At 39.1% G+C, this 20,989-nt stretch overlaps 1 protein-coding gene across 1 annotated transcript; it reads right to left on the bottom strand.

Moving 5' to 3' along the window:
- Positions 1-719: 719 nt before the first annotated feature.
- On the bottom strand, positions 720-20,766 carry LOC125485220 (voltage-dependent L-type calcium channel subunit beta-2-like). The gene is made up of 6 exons (XM_048606957.1): positions 20,748-20,766; positions 16,949-17,082; positions 11,396-11,476; positions 9,773-9,831; positions 5,926-6,035; positions 720-739 (listed from the first exon to the last, which is right to left on the bottom strand). Exons 1-6 carry the CDS (start codon positions 20,764-20,766, stop codon positions 720-722), a joined length of 423 nt encoding a protein of 140 aa, XP_048462914.1.
- Between the last annotated feature and the right edge of the window lie 223 nt (positions 20,767-20,989).

Here is a 20,989-nt window from a genome sequence, read left to right as displayed (position 1 = left end):
CAAGTCCCACTACGAGCTGGTTTAGCCCAACCACACTTTAGGGCTGGACGGTGGGCTTCAGACTGGCCTTCCACTTTTCTTCGGAGTGTAGGTAGGTCGGGAGGGCCAGTCATTCCCCCCACTACTCCTGTAATATTTCGCCCAATGAGACACAAAGTGAACCATCTTGAATATCACAATCCATAGATCAAATGTATATTGATGTCACATGGAAAACCAGCATGTCAGAGTGACTTATTGAACTATGAGCATGCTTCAAAAGTAACTGTCTTACTGATGATGAGCCAGAAAACAAAGCACGGCTAAAAACCAAATACACAGACATAAGTACACCTAAGGCAATTTGTTGCCAACTTTCCATTATACATACCCAAAGCATCTGCAAAGGGAGGGCATTAACAAAGCAAAAGAATAAAGAAAAAGCCAAGACAATCAGATTTGTACAAAGCACAGAAAGTTGTGTCTTACAAAGCAAAGTTACTGTAAATATGGTGGAAGTGCACAAACACCAAATCTGTTACTAAATACCACAGACACAGGTAGTACAGTAGATTTCACAGTGAGGCTAGTGAAACAAATGGAAAATGTCACAGTGGTTCAGTAAGGAGTTAAATTAAGTTAAGCTGGGCCTGAGTTTTACAGCTTCATTCTTCAGCCAATCATGCTATAACTGAACTGTCAGCATTCAATCCACACGCGTGCAAAAAAAAACAAGGAATTCAAGTGCACAGCACAAAACCTACAAAAATAATCAAAAGAAAATGGTGTTGTGTAAATGTCTTAAATGAGCAGAAGTTAAATATTAAAAATATTCCATAACTATCGCACTGTTCTGGAATAACTTGTTTCAGTTGGGAGTTCTGGTTTTATTACTGACAGTAGCATAATCATATTGTATTGGATTAGTACTCCAAAAGCCTGGACTGACGGGGTGGGATGCAGACAGAGTGTTCAGCAGGGAAAGATGAATGGTTACGATTAGAAGACACAACAAGTGAGTCAAGAAGGCATAGAAATTACACACCATTTAAGGCACAAGGGAGTTTGGCAACTTTGTATGGTATTTATTTTAATGCAAGTGTCTGACACACAAGGCAGATGAGTTGAGGGCACTAATTAAAGCATGGGATATGATGTCATTGCTGTCACTGAGACAATGCTTGAGAGAGGGGGCAGGATTGGCAGGTCAATATTCCAGGATATAAAGTCTTAAGGCGAGATGGGGAAGAAAGGAAAAGCGGGGTGAGGGGGGGCACAATATTGATCAGGGAATCAATTACAGCAGTAAGGAGGGATTACATATTAGAAGGCTCTTCAAATGAAACCAAAAAGGAGCAATCACATCGCTGGGAGTGCACTATCGGCCTGCTAACAGTCTGAGAGAAATAGAAGTGTAGATACATAGGCAAATGTGAGGGAAGTTTTAAAGTAATAGGTCAGTGCTACTGGGAGATTTCAACTTGTCTGGACTTAATTTTAGGCAATGAAACCATGTAAGTGATTGAAGCATCTGTGGGGGAGCATTTTGCAGGCAGCGATTGTAACTCTGTTTGACTCAAAATTGTATGGAAGAGGACAAGTTCTAAAATGGAGGAAGCCCAAGTCTAATAAGATTAGGTATGATTTGGAGACAGTGGACTGGAAGCAGATCGTTTCGGTAAAACTGTATTAGAGCAGGGGACACATTCCAGGAAAAACAGAAACAGTACATGTTCCAATAAAGATAAAGGGTAGGACCAACAAATCGAGTGAACCCTGGATGTCAAGGAATATCCAGGATTGAATAAAGAAAAAAAGGGAGGCTTTGAGCAGATACCAAGGGCTCAAAATAGCAGAAGCCCTACAGGAAAACAGACTGAGCAACGGGAAACTTAAAAAGGAAATTAGGGAGCAAAAAGGGGTCATGAAAGAATAATGGTAGGTAAAATAAAGGAACATCCCAAGTTATTTTACAAATACATTAAGTTTAAAAGGATAATTGGAAAGGGGGAGAGCCCTTTAATGAGTGAGTAATGGCAATTACTCAGAGCGGTAATTTGTGCACACAGCCTGAGGACATAGGTAGGATTCTATATGAATACTTTCTATTGGATGAGGTGGGTGAAGAAATCAGGGAGAAGGGCTCAGATATACTTCAAGAAATTAGCAGACAGGAGGCTCTGCGTGCTCTGGCTTAAAAAAGGCTAATTATCCAGGGCCGGATGAAATGTATACCAAGCTATTGTGTGAGGCAACAGATGAAATAACAGGAACACCAGCAATAATTTTCATTTCCACACTGGCCAGAGGAAAAGTGCCAGAGAACTGGAGGATAGCCAATTTGGTACCTTTATTCAAGAAGGGAACAAGGAGTAAACCGGGAAACTACAGGCTAGTCAGTCTCACCTCAGGTGGGAAAGCTATTGAAAGCAATTCTGAGGGACAGACTTAATCTGCATTTGGAGAGATGGATTAAGCAAGAATAGTCAGCATACTTTAGTTGATGGGAGGTCATGTCTGACCAACTGGATTGAATTTTTCAATAAAGTGAACAGGTGTCTAGATCAGAGTAATGCATTGCTGTAGACAGAATGGATTTCAGCAAGGCTTTTGATAAGGTGCCACATGGGAAACTGATAGCAAAGGCAAGAGCCCATGGGATACAAGAAAATTCCGCTAACTGAATCATAGAATTTTACAGTACAGGAAGAAGGCATTCAGTCCATTGTGTCAATAGCTGCTTCCGAAAGAGCTACCCAGCTAGTCCCATTCTCCAGGCCTATCTCTGTATCCAATGGAGTTGCAGGTAGACAGGATAGTGAAGAAAACATTTGGTATGCTTGCCTTTATTGGTTAGTGCATTGAGTATAAGAGTTGGGAGGACATGTTGTGGCTGTACAGAACATTAGTTAGGCCACTTTTGGAATACTGCATGGAATTCTGGTCTCCCTGCTATAGGAAGGATGTTGTGAAACTTGAAAGGGTTCAGAAAAGATTTACAAGGATGCTGCCAGGGTTGGAGGATTTGAGCTACGGAGAGAGGCTGAATAGACTGGGGTTATTTTCCCTGGAGTTTGGAGGCTGAGGGGACACCTTAAAAAGGTTTATAAAATTGTGAGGGGCATGGATAGGGTAAATAGACAAGGTCTTTTCCATGGGGCAGGGGAGTCCAAAACTAAAGGGCATAGGTTTAAGGTGAGAGGGGAAAGATTTAAAAGAGACCTAAGGGGCAACTTTTTCATGCAGAGGGTGGTGCATGTATGGAATGAGTTGCCAAAAGAAGTGGTGGAGGCTGGTACAATTACAACATTTAAAAGGCATCCGGAAGGGTATATGAATAGGAAGGGTTTAGAGGGATATGGGCCAAATGCTGGCAAATTGGACTAGATTTATTTAGGATATTTGGTCGGTTTGGATGAGTTGGACCAAAGGATCAGTTTCCGTGCTGTACATCACTGTGAATCTATGACTCTAACTTCATCATGTTCAAATATATATGCAGCTCTCTTTTTAAACCTCCTATCGAACACTCCTCCACCAGTCTCCCAGACAGCACATTCCAAACCATAACAACTCTGAGTGAAGAAATCTCTGCTCATCTCACTCCTTGCTTTCTTGCTGGCAATCTTGAAATCATGAGCCCCGTATCACCCATATATACTTGCATACCAACTAGTGGAAACAGAATATCCTTCCTTACCCTGTAAAAACTGTTCATAACTTTAAACACCTCAGCAAGGTCACCTCTTAAATCTTGTCTGTTCCAAACAAAATAAGCCCAACTTCTCTAATCTTACTTTGTATCTAAAATCCCTCATTCCTGGTATCATTCCAGTAAATCTCCTTTGCACTCTCTTCAACATCCTTCTTTAAAAGAGGTACCTAGAACTGACATAGTCTGACCAATGACCTGTAGAGGTGTAGCATCAACTCCTTGCTTTTATACTCTATGTCTCTATTTATAAACCCAGGGATCCTATAAGCCTTCTTAACAACAAAGTGCATTATGTTACATTTTTCTGCATTGAAATTCATCTGCCAGGTGTCTGCCCATTTGTCTAACTTGACAATGTCCCTCTGAAGTTGCTCAGCATTAACCTCACAATTCACTATTCTTCCTAGCTTAGTATCATCTGCAAATTTAGAGATATTTCCCTCTATACCCATCTGCAAATCATTTATAAAAATTGGAAAACGCAAGGGTCCCAACATCAATCCCTGGGATCCACTTTCAACTTGTCTCAAGTCTGAGAAATACCATTCTACATTAACACTCTGTTTCCTACCTTTTAGCCAATGTCTAGCCCATGTTGCCAAGGACCCATCAATCCTAAACATTTCTAATTTGCAGTTCTGGAATCTGCATTATAGGAGGAATGTGATTTCACCAGACAGTGTGCAGAGGAGATTTACCAGGATGTTTCCTGTGCTGGAGAGTTTTCGTTATGAAGACAGATTGGACAGATTAGGGTTGTTTTCCTTGCAGCAGAGAAGACTGAGGAGGAACATATATGAGATGTGTAAAATTATGAGGGGCAGAAGCAGGGTAAACAGGAAGGAACCTTTCTCCTTGGTGGCGGAATCAACGACCAGGGACATTGACTTAAGATAAGGGCAGTCGGTTTACAGGAGATGTGAGGAAAAACTCAGAGGGTGGTGGGAATCTGGAACTCACTGCCTGTAAGGTTGGTAGAGGCAGAAACCTTCACAACATTGAACAAGTGTTTAGGTATGCAGTTGTGATGCCAAGGCATACAAGGCCTAGAAAATGGGATTTGAATAATTAGGTAACTGTTTTTGACAGACTCTCAGGGCCTTTTTCTTAACTGTAAATCTCTACAACTCTGTAACGATCTGGAGACAAATGATGAATGGCAGTTTGTTAACTGAATTAATACTAATAACTAACTAATACGTTTGAAATAAAGAATTAAAATCAGGAACAGTAATCGTGAAAATATGAGATTTTAAAGCTCAACTTGTTGTTATGGCCCTAATGTCATCTTTAAATGTGGCTAACTCTCATGTCCTTTAAAAAAAAAGCCCGAGCAAACCACAAAGCCAACTCACTTTCACCTTCTAAGTGCAGTCAAGAATGAGCAATAAATACTGATCACTTCCGTGATTATTCCATCCCATAAATGACTAAAGCTAAATAGACCAAATGTATCCATGCAGGTCAAATTTGGAGCACATTTTAATGCAAGACGCATGATGGGATAAATTTCACGATATAATTTTCAGAGCCTTGCATACAGCAGTTGTCAGGAATTCAGGATAATTTTTCCAATAACTTAATTTAGCTGGCTATTTCCAATTACCAAACTCGAGTAAGTTGAAGAAGTGTTCCCCAATCAATGTACCGAGGTTCTAAAGGGGAAGTGTGCAATTCTGAATTATTAGCCATATCAGGAGTGACTAGTAGAAGCCAGACACCTTCTGGAGACTGGTGTGCTTAGTAAGTGGCTCTGATTTCTACTCCAAGCTGCTAGAAGATGACTGGCAGAAGCTTACGAAAGGGGTTAATACCAACTCCTTACACAAGAACAAATTTGGTGACCGTAAGAAAGTTTTTGGAAAAGAATAAATAAAAGTAGTGACAACAAGAAACAATTCCTTAAAATTTTCCATTACAATTGAAGGTATTTAAAGCCTTGCGGTTTACAGTTATCATTAACGTTTCCCAGTCATATCAGGAAAGCAGGTTTTAGAATAACTACTTTTTCTTGGCAAGCAGGAATTGAATCCATAGTAACAAACAAACTTTAGTTTTGAAAACACATACTCGATAATTTTTGGACATTCAAGTAGCAAACACAAACTCAGATTATAATTTTAAACTTATCCAGTAGACATGGACTAAATTAATCTAGTCTCCCTATTTTGCACCAGGATGAAATAAAACAACTATTATGACACATTTTGCACCAAGATTAGTATACTTACCCAAACTGGATCTGGTGTTAGAGCGTTCAATTATTGCGTGTTTACTGGGATTATTTAACACTGAGCGTTTGGCAAGGGAGATATCAGCTGTGACCCGTGTGATTGATATCCTATAAATAAACAGAAAAAGAGTAACAAAGGAAAAGTTTGTTATTTTAATGGTTACAACTGAGTTTGTTATTTCAATAGTTACAATTGAAAGATTCTATTAAGCAGAAGTGTAACTTCCGCATTACCACATAGCACATTATGTGAGTGATAATGTATCAGCATGGATAAAAGATTGGTTAGCTAACAGGAAGCAGAGAATATGGATAAATTAATCTTTTATGGGTTAGTAAAGTAGTAGAGTAACATAGGGGTCAATATTGGAGCCTCAGCTAATTACAATCTACATGACTTGGATGAATGAACCAAATGTATGGTAGCTAAATTTGCCAAAGACATCAAGATAGGTAGCAAAGTAAGTTGTGAGAGGAGATACGGAGTCTACAGAAAGAAATACACAGGTTAAGAGAGTGGACAATGATTTGGTAGACGGAGTTTAATGTGCGAAAATATGAATTTTTTTTCTCTTTACACCGTAAGTAACCAAAAAAAAGTATATTATTTCAATGGGAAAAGAACTCAGTAGTATAGAGGGTTCTAGGTAGCCTGGTATATTAAGCACAAGAAATTAGAGTGCACGTATTACTAGAGATTAGGAAGGCAAACAGAATGTTAATGTTTTTGCAAGGAAAATCAAATATTAAAGTAAAGACATTTTATCGTAGCTGTACTGTGCTTTAGCGAGATTATATCTGCAGTACCAAGTGCAACTTTGATCTCCTTATTTGTGAAAAGATGTAACTGTGGTATTTCGTTTTAAAATTCATTCCTGAATGAATCAACATGGGGATTTCTGGCTAGGCCAGCATTTATTTCCCATCCCTAACTGTCCACAGGGCAGTTAAAAATCAACCACACTGCTATAGATCTGGAATCACATGCAGACTAGACCAAGTAAGGATGTTGGTTTCCTTCCCTAAAAGGGCATTAATGAACCAAATGAGGTTTTTTTTGCCACAGTCACCAATGGTTTCATGGTCATCATTAGATACCTAATTACAGATTTTTAAAATGAATTTAAATTCCATCACTTGGCATGTCAGGCTTTGAACCCATGTTCCCAAGATTTTACATGGGTGTGTGGATTAGCAGTCTAGTATAATACAACTAGGTCAGCACCTCCATAAATTGTGAATCAGATAGTGTGGATATGAAGGATTTTCCTCTTATAGGGAGACAAATATTAAGGCACACAAATTAAGAATAAAAGGTCTCCCTTTTAAGACAGAGATATGTAGATTTTCTTCCCCACTAGTCAGTGGAGGCTGAATCATTGAATTTATTTAAAGGCCGCGTTAGATGGATTTACCATAGACAAGGAGTCAGGTTTATATTCAGCAGACAAGAAAATGATTTGAGTTCACAATCAGATCAGCCATGATCTTGTCAAACAGTGAAGCAGGTTTGGAGGGCTGAATGGCCTATACCTGATCCTAAACCTGTATTCCTTTCTTCTGAATTAAATTACAGTTTATGATATCCTAAAAAATTAATTATTCATTAATTTCCTAACTGTAAATTTTATGTTACGTCAAAATAAAAAATCTGGCTAGATTGAGCCATGTGAAAATTTGCTGATATTTTAAAAATCAGAATGTATGCTCAAAAGCTTTCAGTCATACTTGAATTTGTCTGAACAAACTTCAACTCCAAGTCAAATAGCAGCATCTTGAAAAGTGCCCATGTTACAGAAGAGGTGGTGTTGAATGTCTAAAAATGCATAAAGGTGCATAAATCCCTGGGACCTGATCAGGTGTATCCCAGAACTTTGCGGGAAGCTAGGGAAGTGATTGCTGGGCCCCTTACTAAGATATTTATAGTCAATAGTCACAAGAGCAGGACTTATACACTTAATGGTAAGACTCTGGGGAGTGTTGCTAAACAAAGAGATCTTGGAGTGCAGGTTCATAGTTCCTTCAAGGTGGAGTCACAAGTAGACAAGCTAGTGAAGAAGGCATTTGGTATGCTTGCCTTTATTGGTCAGCGCATTGAGTATAGGAGTTGGGAGGTCATGTTGTGGCTGTACAGGACATTGGTTAGGTCACTTTTGGAGTATTGCATGCAATTCTGGTCTCCCTGCTATAGGAAGGATGTTTTGAAACTTGAAAGGTTTCCGAAAAGATTTACAAGGATGTTGCCAGGGTTGGAGGGTCTGAGTCATAGGGAGAGGCTGAATAGGCTGGGGCTATTTTCCCTGGAGCGTCAGCGGCTGAGGGGTGACCTTACAGAGGTTTATAAAATCATGAGGGGCATGGATAGGGTGAATAGCCAAGGTCTTTTCCCCAGGGTAGTGGAGTCCAAAACTAGAGGGCATAGGTTTAAGATGAGAGTGGAAAGGGACCTAAAGGGCAAATTTGTTCAGGCAAAGGGTGGTGTGTGCATGGAATTAGCTGCTAGAGGAAGTGGAGACTAGTGCAGTTACAACAGTTACATCATTTAAAAGGCATCTGGATGGGTACATGAATGGGAAGAGTTTAGAGGGCCAAATGGGACTAGATTAATATAAGATATCTTGCATGGGTGTGTTGGACCGAAGTGCCTGTTTTCATGCTGTACAGTTCTATGACTCTAAATAGCAATCCTTCACTTATCCTTTCCTAAGATCCTACCATTTTCTTCCCTCCTTTCCAAATGATGTATAATACTGGGTTTTGTTTCACAGGCAGCACATACCATCTGGTAATGCAGACAAGAATCTATTTTGGTGGACACATAGATGATGCCTTTTGGCAACCTCTTTGCCCTCCACAGTGAAATCAGCTAGAGTTCCTGTTACTGCAAACCCTGAAGTGCACATCATTTGTGCATGGCTAGTGATCTCAGCAACCAGCCTGTTCGGAACAATCTGGCCTCAGTCACCAGCTCGGATCAAATATGAATAATACATATAAACGAGATAAAGGAGGACTTCTAGAGATCAGAATTCTACTTGCAAGAATAAAAACCTTTAACAGAGGCAGAAAGGGAGAAGCAAATTGAAACAAATAACTGCATAAAAATAATTTCTGAATGCCTTGTAAGTATTTATGAATATCTCCATGAATGTTGCCCATGTTAAAAAATTAGACACAGTGGTGAAATCACATAAGTTTACTGATTGAGTTACATCATGCAAATGAATTAGATTGACAGCACATGAGGAGAAAGCTGACTCAGCTCAGTGACATTGAATGTTTTCAACTTCCCAGCTTTGAGTTACTGAGAAAAAGTTAACTGAATGACTCAGAGGACGAAGACGAGAATTAAGATTTATCCAAGACTATGAAATAGCAATCAAACTACATATCCTTCTATAATTTAGTGACAAACATTTAGTCAGCAAAGGAAGCATCTGTGGTGTCAAATGCAAATTATTTCATGAATAACCACAACATAACCTAAGAACAAGAACCATATCTTCACCCGTTTTCCGAAATACATTCCCACCATACTTAAGGTACCAAATACAAAATCCTTTTGACTGTGATTGTCAAATACGAATTTCAAAAGAATAAGTCTACAATCCAGTGAGAGGGGGTGTGCTTTAGGAAACCACAGGGTGTCCATCACCTGATTATCTGATCAACTAAATTAATGCAGCTCCTGTGATGCCACTCCCTGCAGGAGTGTCAGATTTTGGACTCATTCCTTCTAATTTAAAGTATTAATGGATGGTGTTAGAGCACTGAAAATTCAGTCTACACATTGCACCTCCCACTTCACTCACCACTTCCCTGGAAGCTTACAGAACTGTACGTACCTTCCTTCAAATCTGTGTTTCAGAAAGTCAAACAATGCTTTTTGCATCATGTCTGTCACCTAAAGGAAGGATTTCATAAAGTTAAAGTTTGATTTACCTTTGACAATAAAATGCTTGGAAGAAAATTGCACGTGTTTTGATGTATTATTTACCACTGAATTTTCATAATATTTTATTTGGTGTAGGACACCTACATTTTCTGGTTCCAGTTTAGTGTGAAGTCTGGAAGAACACAGAATACAGACCAAAACAGTTTCTTAAATCGTTCCCAGTATCTCTCAAATGCAAACTCCATAAAATATTCATAAAATTTTTCTGTAATATTTTCCATTCTGTCTCTATTACTTCAAATATTTAATTTCAAGTTCAGCTCCCTCTGTTACTATCTGCTATCACACTAGCATGCTCCAAACTCAGCACTTTCATGTCACCACCATATGGATTAGGTTTGCTCTGTCAAAATTCAAAATGCTGAAATTAATAATGATCAGATTTACCATTGCTCCAACTAACCCATTTAGTTCCATTTTGAAATTTGCTTTTATGTGTTCCAAACTTGCACCAGGACTCCCACCCTATCATTGCAAATATTCATTTTAGATTTGCTACTCAAAATACTGTTTTACTTTGAAAAAACCATTTTAGTTTTTACTGAACTGCAGGAAATATTGACTTTTATACTTTCACAGATTGCAAGATGGCCACAAAAATTTCAACTGAAGGCAGACAACAAACATGAGGCAAGACAAGAGCAAAAACAAAGTTGCTGGAAAAGCTCAGCAGGTCTGGCAGTATCTGTGGAAGCGAAAACAGAGTTAACGTTTCGGGTCCGGTGCCCCTTCCTCAGAACTGTTCTCTGTTTTCTCCTCCACTGATGCTGCCAGGCCTGCTGAGCTTTTCCAGCAACTTTGTTTTTGTTCCTGATTTACAGCATCCGCAGTTCTTTTGGTTTTTATTAGGCAAGATAAGAGCTTTATTTGGAAACATGATCGATGCATTTTACAGATCAAACCACACAAAACGTTGAAATACCTATATTCCAGTAAACTATCAAGAAGGTTTTGAAACTGCTTAAGCAATCATTGCGTTATAAAAAATCAAGGTAACTCAAGGTTACTTTTACAGAAACAGAAACCAAATGAAATACACAGTGCACATACAAAAGTTATTTTAATTTCTACATTTGGACCCATATTTCACATTGCAACCATAATAGTGCACATAAATCCCAAATGCAGTTATCCCACTTGTTAAAAAAAAGTGCTGTTAATACTACAGATATAATAACTGGTATTGCCTATAGCAACATGTAACTAACCGGATCAAAATACTGCCAAACCTGCAATGCTCTCTAGTAGTGGAGCACTCATGTTTTCTTCTAAAAATGTACAAATACAGCTTCTCCAGTATCCCAAACCACATAGGGACATAGAAAGAGTAGGCCATTCAGCCCCTTGAGCCTGTTCCGCCATTCAATGAGATCACGGATGTACTGGCATGCTGCTCTCAAGGGGCAATGTTATGGCCTCTCTTCTAGAATATTTAAAAGAACTGTCTGTAAAATCTAGAGTATATCACAGAAGCCCAATAAAGCTGTTTGTGATCTATTCTTGGCTTACTTACCTCATATCCTTTCAGAGAAGGCCCCACTAAAACTACTGGTCGCATAGAAGGCACTACATCATAAGGAGGGATGTGTTCAGTCTGTTTGAAGAAAACATAATCTTAGAATATCATGGACACAAGTTTGTAATTTGCACCATTTCAACACCATTTTTTGTAAGTAACAGATATTCATAAAATGCACCAAATTTATTGCTATATGAAATTGTTGTCAGAATAAAAGTCATACCTTCATAAACAGAACTAGATGGTTACTTACAAAAGGAGAATATGTGGGATAATGGGGAGAAGGCTGGAAAATGACATAAGGTAAGATACTCATTTGGAGAGCAGGCACAAACAGAATGAGCCAAACTGCTGCCTCCTGTACTGTGATTATGTGATACTCCTTAGACATTGTGCTAAGATCACTGAATGAGTCAATAGTTTCTGATGGATTGTTCCATTTGCTCAGTGCTAAATGCAAAATGGACCCCAATCCTAAGTACCAGCATACCAAGAAAATGCCTAAAGTAACTAACCAACTAAAAGCATAACTGAAAACACATTTTTTGCCAATCTATAAAAATGAAAGTTTATATATTTCACTGCAATTTTACCTTCCATTGTTATGTTGAACCGCAACTTAAAAATAGTCAAGTCTTCCTGATGTAATATTGTGCTAAGAAATGAATTGTTTGGATGACCGATGCATTGTGCCAGCACCTGTGCACAGTGATGGTCGCCATATTAATGGTTGGCAGACAAGACACTTGTGCTATGAAGCCTGGTATGTGGAACAAGTACAGCAAAATCTACTGTACAATTTCAAGTGTTCACCAATCATTAAAAAGCAACAACTTGTGAAGTAAACAAGGATTGTGTGTGTTTGGTCCCTGAGGTTGGTAAAGACACATTCTGACTAAGTAAATATTTAACAATTTATTAACACAGAGCTTTGCAGACTCAGAGTCACAATGAACTGCTAAATTTTGAACACTGTTGTTAATTTGGCAATGTACGAATATAATATAGACAGGATCACAGAATCTCTGTTCTATATTTTTTCCATTAAAATTCAGCCCTTTCAAATCTAGAACAAAACTGCAGACTTCTAAATTTCTTGAAAACCTGAATAATGCTGTATCTGTTGAAAATGCATTACATGTGCTCAATTATTTCTCATATAATTTGATTGAACATAGAAACACAGAAGATAGGAGCAGGAGGTGACCATTCGGCTCTTCAAGCCTGCTCCGCCATTCTTCACGATCATGGCTGACCATCCAACCCAATAACCTAATCCTGCTTTCTCTCCATAACCTTTGATCCCATTCACCCCAAGTGCTCTATCAAGTTGCTTCTCGAATACATTCAATGTTTTGCCATCAACTACTTCCTGTGATAATGGATTCCACAGGCTCACCACTCTTTGGGTGAAGAAGTGTCTCCTCATCTACCCTGAATCCTCATACTGTGACCCCTGATTCTGGACACACCCACCACCAGGAACATCCTCCCTGCATCTACCCCGTCCAGTCCTGTTAGAATTTTACAAGTCTCTATGAGACCCCCCTCATTTGTCTGAATTCTAGTGAAAACAATCCCAACCTAGTCAATCTCTCCTCAGACATCAGATCCACCATCCCCGGAACCAGCCTGGTAAACCTTCGCTGCACTCCCTCGAGAGTAAGAGCATCCTTCCTCAGAAAAGGAGACCAAAACTGCACACAATATTCCAGGTGTGGCCTGCAACAACACATCGCTGCTCCTGTACTCGAAACCTCTCGCAATGAATGCCAACATACCATTTACCTTCTTTAACGTTCTATTCCCTTCTTCCCAACAAACAACAAAATGAAACAACCATATTCATGCACTATTTGTAACCGAGCTAATCTTGGTGATGAACATGGAAGAGTTAACAGTATGCCCCTCTATGCCCTCGTTACCCTCAGGGCTTCTTCCACGTGGTGTTCAAATTTCAGGAGCAACAATGCTTTTCTCATGTTGTACTTTTTTTAAAATTACGTACTGAAATGGGAAAGAACTATTTTAAAACCAGTGTTTTAAAAGGATGACTATTATTTGAAAACCAGCAGCTTAACACTCATGGCAAGCATTGTAAAAAGCTGTTTAAGAACTGTTTGCAGTAAGAGGAGCCAAGGTGTTTCTGTATTCAGATGCAGCTCTGTTTGGCAACGAGACGTTTATTGATCTATGGACTAGTGGCCAGTTAGAGATGACAAGGGACATTTGCTTGCCAACGACCAACTGATTACTTGTCAGGTAACTAAACTGCTTGAGGCTGGAAACAAGTTGCAGAAAAAGGTTTTGATCTCCACCAGCTTAGAAGCAGTCTCCGCTGTCTCTGCAGTCAAAACTCACTTTAAGCCTGAAGAAAACCAGTTATTCCTTCCTTCAGAATTGCTGTAAGCTGTGAACCTGAAGTGAAAAAATCAGAGATATTTTACGAGGGAACCAGTCACCCTGTGCCTATTGCAAACAAGTGGGAGCATTCAGAAAATGGAAGCCAGGGAGAAACTTTCGGACCAACAAGAATCAACTCAAAAGAATTTGTGGACAAAGATTACTGATTTACCTTTCTAGTTTTCCCCTCTATCCTCATCTGTGTTTGTCTTAATATCTGAACTTAATGTTGAGGGCTTTCAGGTCAACTCCCACCTAAATATATGTCTCTGTTACCAAATCTAGTAGGTCTATCCTGCCAGTGGAACTGGACATACCCAGGGATTGTGATACAAACATACAAATTAGGCTCTCGGAACAGGAATAGATTTATGAATTCCTAAGCTTGGGAATGGATCAACTGACCCTTCAAGCTCATTCCGCCATTCAGTCAGTTCATGGTTGTTTTGATTACTCCACATTCATGCTTAACACCAATAACCTCTCACTACCCGTGCTTTCCCCTTACTTGTCAAGAATCTAACACTGCCTCAAAAATATTCAAAGACTCAGCTTCTGTTTCCTCTTCAGGGAGCCACATGTTAAAAAAAAAACATTCCTGTTAAATGTACGGGCCTTTTTTAAAACAATGATCCTGATTTCTAGTTTCTCCCACAACAGGCAACATCCTTTTCAGACCCACACTGTGAAGACCCCTGGGAAAACTCACATGCTTTAATCAAATAAGGTGCACCCTATTCTTCTATATGCTAGCTGATACAAACATGGTCTATATAACATTTCCTCGTAAGACAACCTACCAATTCCAGGATTTTGTTGAGTAACTCTTCTCTAAACTGCTTGCAATGTATTTACATCCTTCCTAAATAGGGAGAAAAATATTTAGCAGTACTCGAGATGTGCCCTGTAATACTGAAACCTATCCTCCCTACTTTTGTATTCAATTCCCTTGCAATAAGCAACATACCATAAGCTTTCCTGATTACTTGTTATTTGCATAGTAGTCTTTTGCAATTCATGTACTAGAACACCCAGATCCCCTCGGCATTTCAGAGCTCTGCAATCTCTCACCATTTAGACAATTCTTTTTTTTCATCTTACCAAAATTTGACATTTTCCTATATCATACTCCAAGTGGCAGATTTTTGTTCACTCATTCGATCTATCTACATTTCTTTGATGCCTACTTATGTCCCCTTTCCAGCTACTTTCCTGGTGGGCAGCAGATGCATGGGAACTGTATTAGCTGCAAGTTCTCCTCTGACTCACACACCATCCAGACTTGGAACCATATCACTGTTACTTCAATTGCACTCGGTCAAAATCCTGGAACTCCACTGCCAGTAGCACTATGCATTTACCTATACCCTAATGGCTGCAATGGTTCAAGGCAGTAGCTCACCACCACCTTCTACTGGGCAATTAGGGAAGGGCAATAACTGCTGGCCCAGCCAGAAACACCCACATCCTATGAGTAAAGAAAACAAATGGTCCTACAGTCTTGTTTCCTTCCCCACAAACTTCAGATGTCTGCAGTGGAGGTGTTGAGTTTATTTTTGTTGCATATGTGTCACAAGTTCTGGCATGATGCAAGCTGTTTTCTTTAATGCCCAACAACACATGTAGTACACAAAACTGCAAACACCTTTATAGTGGAAAGTATAAAAAAAAGGAGTGAGTACTTCCTTAATTAGTAAATGATCTTTCTCAACTGCTAGTAAGAATTTTCTTTCTAGATTAATTTAATACTTCAACAATGACGTTATTGTCCCCCTCTTATAATTTCTGTAGAGAATGGTATTGTATAAATTTGGGTTAACAGTACATTGAGGTAAATTTATTGAGGCAAAAACACCTGTAATCTGCTAACTCATAGATACAATAATTCATTTCTTTTAAATAAGAAGGAAGTCTAGCATTATTAATTAGTCTGCAGTGCCTGTCATGACCATAAATTTGGGCAAAATGACTAATGGAGCTATATTAGTACCTCAATATTGTTATAATGATAAGTATAGAGAATTCATTGAACATGTCACAGATTTTCAAACTGAAAAGATCATCGTGTAACATTAATTAGCTCAAACAAAATAGCAGCTGTATTTTCAGGAATTTTTGTTTTGCAATCCTGATTCAATTAGAAATAAACTTACTATTACTTAATGTGCAAGGAATGCAATAACACATTTCTGTTTGATGGTTTCAAATACAGCCAGTCAATTTTATCAGCAAATATTCATTACCATATGTAAAAACCAGGTGTCTATTATGACGACAGGTAGCGTAATTAAACAAACAACTTTTAATAAAATGATACAATATCACTTAAATGAACTTTGTCCAAAACATTCAAATATCTACTTTCTTTCTGGATGCCAATAAGACTTTCCATGCGGGGCTACACATTTCATCTCTTCAGTTTGTTTCTAATTTCATCCACACTCACTTATTTTGTGATACATTTATTTCAAAAGTTACAAAAATATCCATATGACCAACAAGAAAAAAACAACTCCATTCTCCCATCACATCAGAAAACAACAAGCCAAACAGCAAAGCAACAACACAAAGCATCATTACAACATAACTTAACATACAAAAAAGCCAAAGTACAGTGACAACAGCCAATATAAAAAAATTCTTTTTCTCTTCCCCCCCAGTACTAATCAAAGTTTACACAAAGTACTGAACAAGCTAACACAATACTGATAGTCCTGGTGTCCAGATGCTATGTAGCAAGCAATGTCCCAATGGCATAATTAGCAAGATTTCTTGAATGCTTATGCATATATTTAGCTCTGTGAGGAGTTCCTTCAGCATGCTTTAGAACTAATCAAATCTGAATTTCTACAAATTTACGTCATGAAAGGCAATCATTCACTCATTCGTAAAAAAAAACTTTTCCATGCTTATCGTGTTGAGGATTTCAATGCTAATTATGCAATGGGCAGGACCAACATGTAACAATATAGACTTACCGATTTCTGCTTCTGTTTGGCTATAGAAGCATTGAAGAGAAAAACAAGAATAACAGAGCATGCATGTTATTGACTTTTCACAGGACACAAACAAATACAAGACTTCTTCAGTGACATACTGCTGGCTAGCACGTGCGACAGACTGCAGTTTAGGAAGTATGGTTACCTTCTTAAAAAAGGGCATTCTTTTCTCTTTAGACTGGGGAGACGTTAGACTGTTTACACTGGCTATAGGGGAGCGGTGATTTGCTGGGGAGTCATTGTCTTCTGCATCTAAGCCACTGGCATCTAAATCAAAAGCTACATAGGCAGATAGGTCCAGGGTACCAGGTAGAAGGAAAGGAAGGAAAAGAGGTGTTGAATGAATGGGAATAATTTAAAAAATGTAGAATCACATATAAAGTAAAATATGGCAATGCACAAACTGTAAATAAATGGAACTCAAGGACAATGTATCTATTTGTGCCAAATGTAAAACAAGAGACAAACACTTAGTTATGCCATAAATACTAAGAACTTTCAAATGCAAAATAGAAGTAAATAAATTCTCTGCAGAAAAATAGGTTCACTTAACCACAACAACAATTAACTCGCTTGAATGTTCAATTTCAATTAACAAACTCAAACTCAATTGGTAAGTTCATTAAAAGTCACAAGATTTAAATGCGGAATAATCGATGAGACCTTTATCATCACCCAATACCTTTGTCCCATTTACAGTGGATTCAGATAAAGATTGTTCAGTTTCTGTGAACATTTTCCTACAACTCTTGGGCCACTGGTTTTCATGGATGGTGATCCACTGCATTCACCAACATACATTATCAATAATACAAAGAGAAGATGCAGATTTGAGATAGGCTGTGGCACAACATTTATTGGGCATGATGGGGGTCTTGCCCATTGGCTGGACAGCCAGTTGTGCCCTATGCTGGCACAGGTCCCTTGATCAGGTACTAAGTGCCTTTGCACAAGGGACCACCAGAAACCTACAAACAGCCCTGTCTCAGGCTTCACACACAGCAAGGCCCCTGACCATTGTTGTTTGTAAGCCGTGGAAGCAGAATACATTCTTCAAGTTTTGTATTTTTTTTAATTTAATTGCCTGCTTCAGCATCCCAATTGGCAGTGAGGCAGGAAATCCCTTCACAGGCTTTAATCAGGGTGGAGGCATGAAGATGGAAGCATCTTGAATGCTCTCTCACCACATTAACAGCTCCACCACCCACCAAACCCAGTATGGGGGAGGCTAGCAAATTTACATTATATTTCCCGTATATGTTCATAAATATTAATATTAATCTGTAAATCTATTCATTCTGGGAATCACTTTTGTTTAAATGGTGTATTAAGTGTAATGAAAACAGAAAGTACTGGAGAAATTGAGTTAACGTTTCAAGTGCAATGACTCTTTGCCAGAAATAAAGAGGGCTGGAAAATGATGGTTTTTGCATTGTTGGCAAAGTGGGAGAAGCAGTGAGTGGAACAGACAATGAGGATGCCCAGAGTCAGATATTTGACTTATTATTATGCTGTTCTGTTTCTCTCCCCTCAAGGCCTCAATTCATGGGTCAAATACCCTTCCAGGGGCACCACCAGGCCAGGTAATCACGGCTCTCTAATACACGGGGTCTTAAGCTCTGCCAGGCTTCCTGAGGGGGCAACACCATCAGAAAATTTCATGAACACCACTCCATGACTTTTTTTAATTACAAAGCAGAGATGACAGAGGCTGGAGATGTGAAATTGCACGCAAGGACCAGTATGGCATGAAAGATAAAAGAAAGGAGAAAAAACAAGGGAAGATTCAGGTCTATAGACCATGACTCAAAAAGCCCAAACCATGTTTTTTTTTCTTTGTAATTAAATGAAAGGCAGTATATCATAAATTAGTGGGAAGACTTTAAGGAGCACTTGCAGAGAAATTGTTCTAATTCTGCTTCATTGCCATCTGTTCACACTCAGCTGAATATCTAGTTCTTATTGCCACACACAGTTACAATTTAATCTTCAAGAAATAATGCCAAGATAGTGCTTGTATATCAGTGCATCCAATTACCAAACCTATCCTCCGACACCCAGCTCACATTTCCATTTCAGGATGCAGGCATCAAACAGATACAATTAATTCAGATGCACGATATACACTAATCCTACTCCAAGCAATTCTTGGGCTCTCCACTTTTTATACAGATACTAATATTACTGTTGATCAAATTCATATTTAGAACTGTGGTCCAAATAACAATTGTAAAACATAGTGATCCTCCAGAGGTGTGATGTTAATACAGTCAAAACTATTTCATTTTCACCCGGTTAAAATCAGACCCTAACAGTGTTTGCATTCAATGCAGCCGCCGATGCCCATAGGAGCTAAGTATTGGGCTGGGATTATCACACTTGACGAAGAAATAGGTGGTGGGAAGGGCAAAAAAGACCCCTGCAACTTGACTCAGAAATGGAGCTCTGGGTGGAAGGTCCATTGCCAACTTCACTGAACTGCGAGCAATTAAAGTGCGTATGTGGTCAATTAATGAACATTTTCAGGTCTAATCACATCTCAGCACCTCCAGGTTGTACAAGAAAGAGCCACCTTTTCCAACTGATAAATTAATGTGCGTAGTCTCTCAGTATGTAGCAGGATCTCTCAGTCTGCACTGTGCAACACCAAGGGACTCAACCGAGGACGAGGGTGTGGTTTCTGAGAACCCGCTATCCCCCCCTCCCCCAATATGACCACCAATTGAGAACCACCTCCTTTCTGCAAACAACAGTAACACTTCTTGGCTCTGATCCTCCACTTGGGGTTCGGGGTAGCGGCATCCCATCAGCAGCCAAGACCATGGCAAATTCTGGGAATGTTAGTCTTTGACCAGCTGTCAGTTCCAAGCAGGTGGGATTTCCTAGTCCAGCAGCATAATTCCAGGAGAAATCCTGCTAGCTGCCAATCAGCTGCTTGAATGTTCTTTGTTCCGGTGGACTTTCTAAACAATGTAGTCTGCAGGTTTCTCTCCAATAAACCAAAACAGGAAAATACCTGAATGTGAAGTGGATTTTTTTGATAATCCTGGACTTCAGGACCTGATAGTTATTTTGATCATTTGCAATGTGTCACAGGTGGATACAGCTAAACTCTTATGGACCAGTGACTTTCATCAATACATCTCCTCTGTTTCATTCTGATAGGCTTATTGGCATGCCTTCATTGCCTATATCATGAAAGTGAATGAATTACACAAGATGTATTAGGAATGAGAAAACTCTGAACTGCCCAAATTTTTACTCTCTCTAATTCTTAAATATTTCCAAAATAAAACTTAATAGAAACATTAAGGTTCCTTTTCATCATCAGGCAATACCTTGATAATTTACAGGTTTGGGCTGACAAATGGCAGGTAACATTCATTACACAGAAGTGCCAGGCAATATCCATCTCTAACGCAGGAGAATCCAATGAGTATACCTCGACATTCAATGACTTTGTCATCATTGAATCTCAGTTATCAATATCCTTCTGGCTATCATTGACCATCAACTGAACTGAACTAGGCAAATAAATACAGTAACTACAACAGCAGGTCAGAGGCTCAGAATCCTGCAGTGAATAACTCACCTTCTGCCTTCCTGACGCCAGTCCACCATATGCAAAGCACAAGGGATAAGAGTTGGATGCAATACTCACACTTGTCTGGATGAGTGCAGCTCTAATAACACCCAAGAAGCTTGACATCATGCAGGATAAAGCTTGACTTCATCCTGCTTGACTGGCACCACATCCATAAACATTCACTCCCTCTACCACCAAAGCTCAGCAGCAGCAGTGTGTACCATTTATAAGTTGCAACAACTCACTGAGGCTCCTTAAAGAGCATCATCCAAACCTGTTACCAGTACTATCTAGAAGGAGAAGGGAATCAGATGGGTAGGAAGACCACTAATTGCAAGTTCTCCTTCAAGTCACTCACCATCCTGACTTGGATACATATTGCTGTCCTTCAATGGCACTGGGTCCAAATCCTGGACCTCTCTCCCTACCAGCATTATGGGTTTATCTGTACCAAAAGGACTTCAGCCATTCAGGAAGACAGCTGATCACCACCTTCTCAGGGCCAACTAGGAATGAGTATAAATACACTATGGTTCCTATGTTTTTAGTACCCACTCTAATTACAATCATTTGAACACATTAGTCAAGGTTAACTGATAT

Source organism: Rhincodon typus, chromosome 2 (genome assembly GCF_021869965.1).
Source record: "Rhincodon typus isolate 14 chromosome 2, sRhiTyp1.1, whole genome shotgun sequence".
NCBI classification, from domain to species: Eukaryota; Metazoa; Chordata; class Chondrichthyes; order Orectolobiformes; family Rhincodontidae; genus Rhincodon; species Rhincodon typus.
Note: the sequence above shows the minus strand (reverse complement) of the source record. Positions and strands in the feature narration are given on the sequence as shown.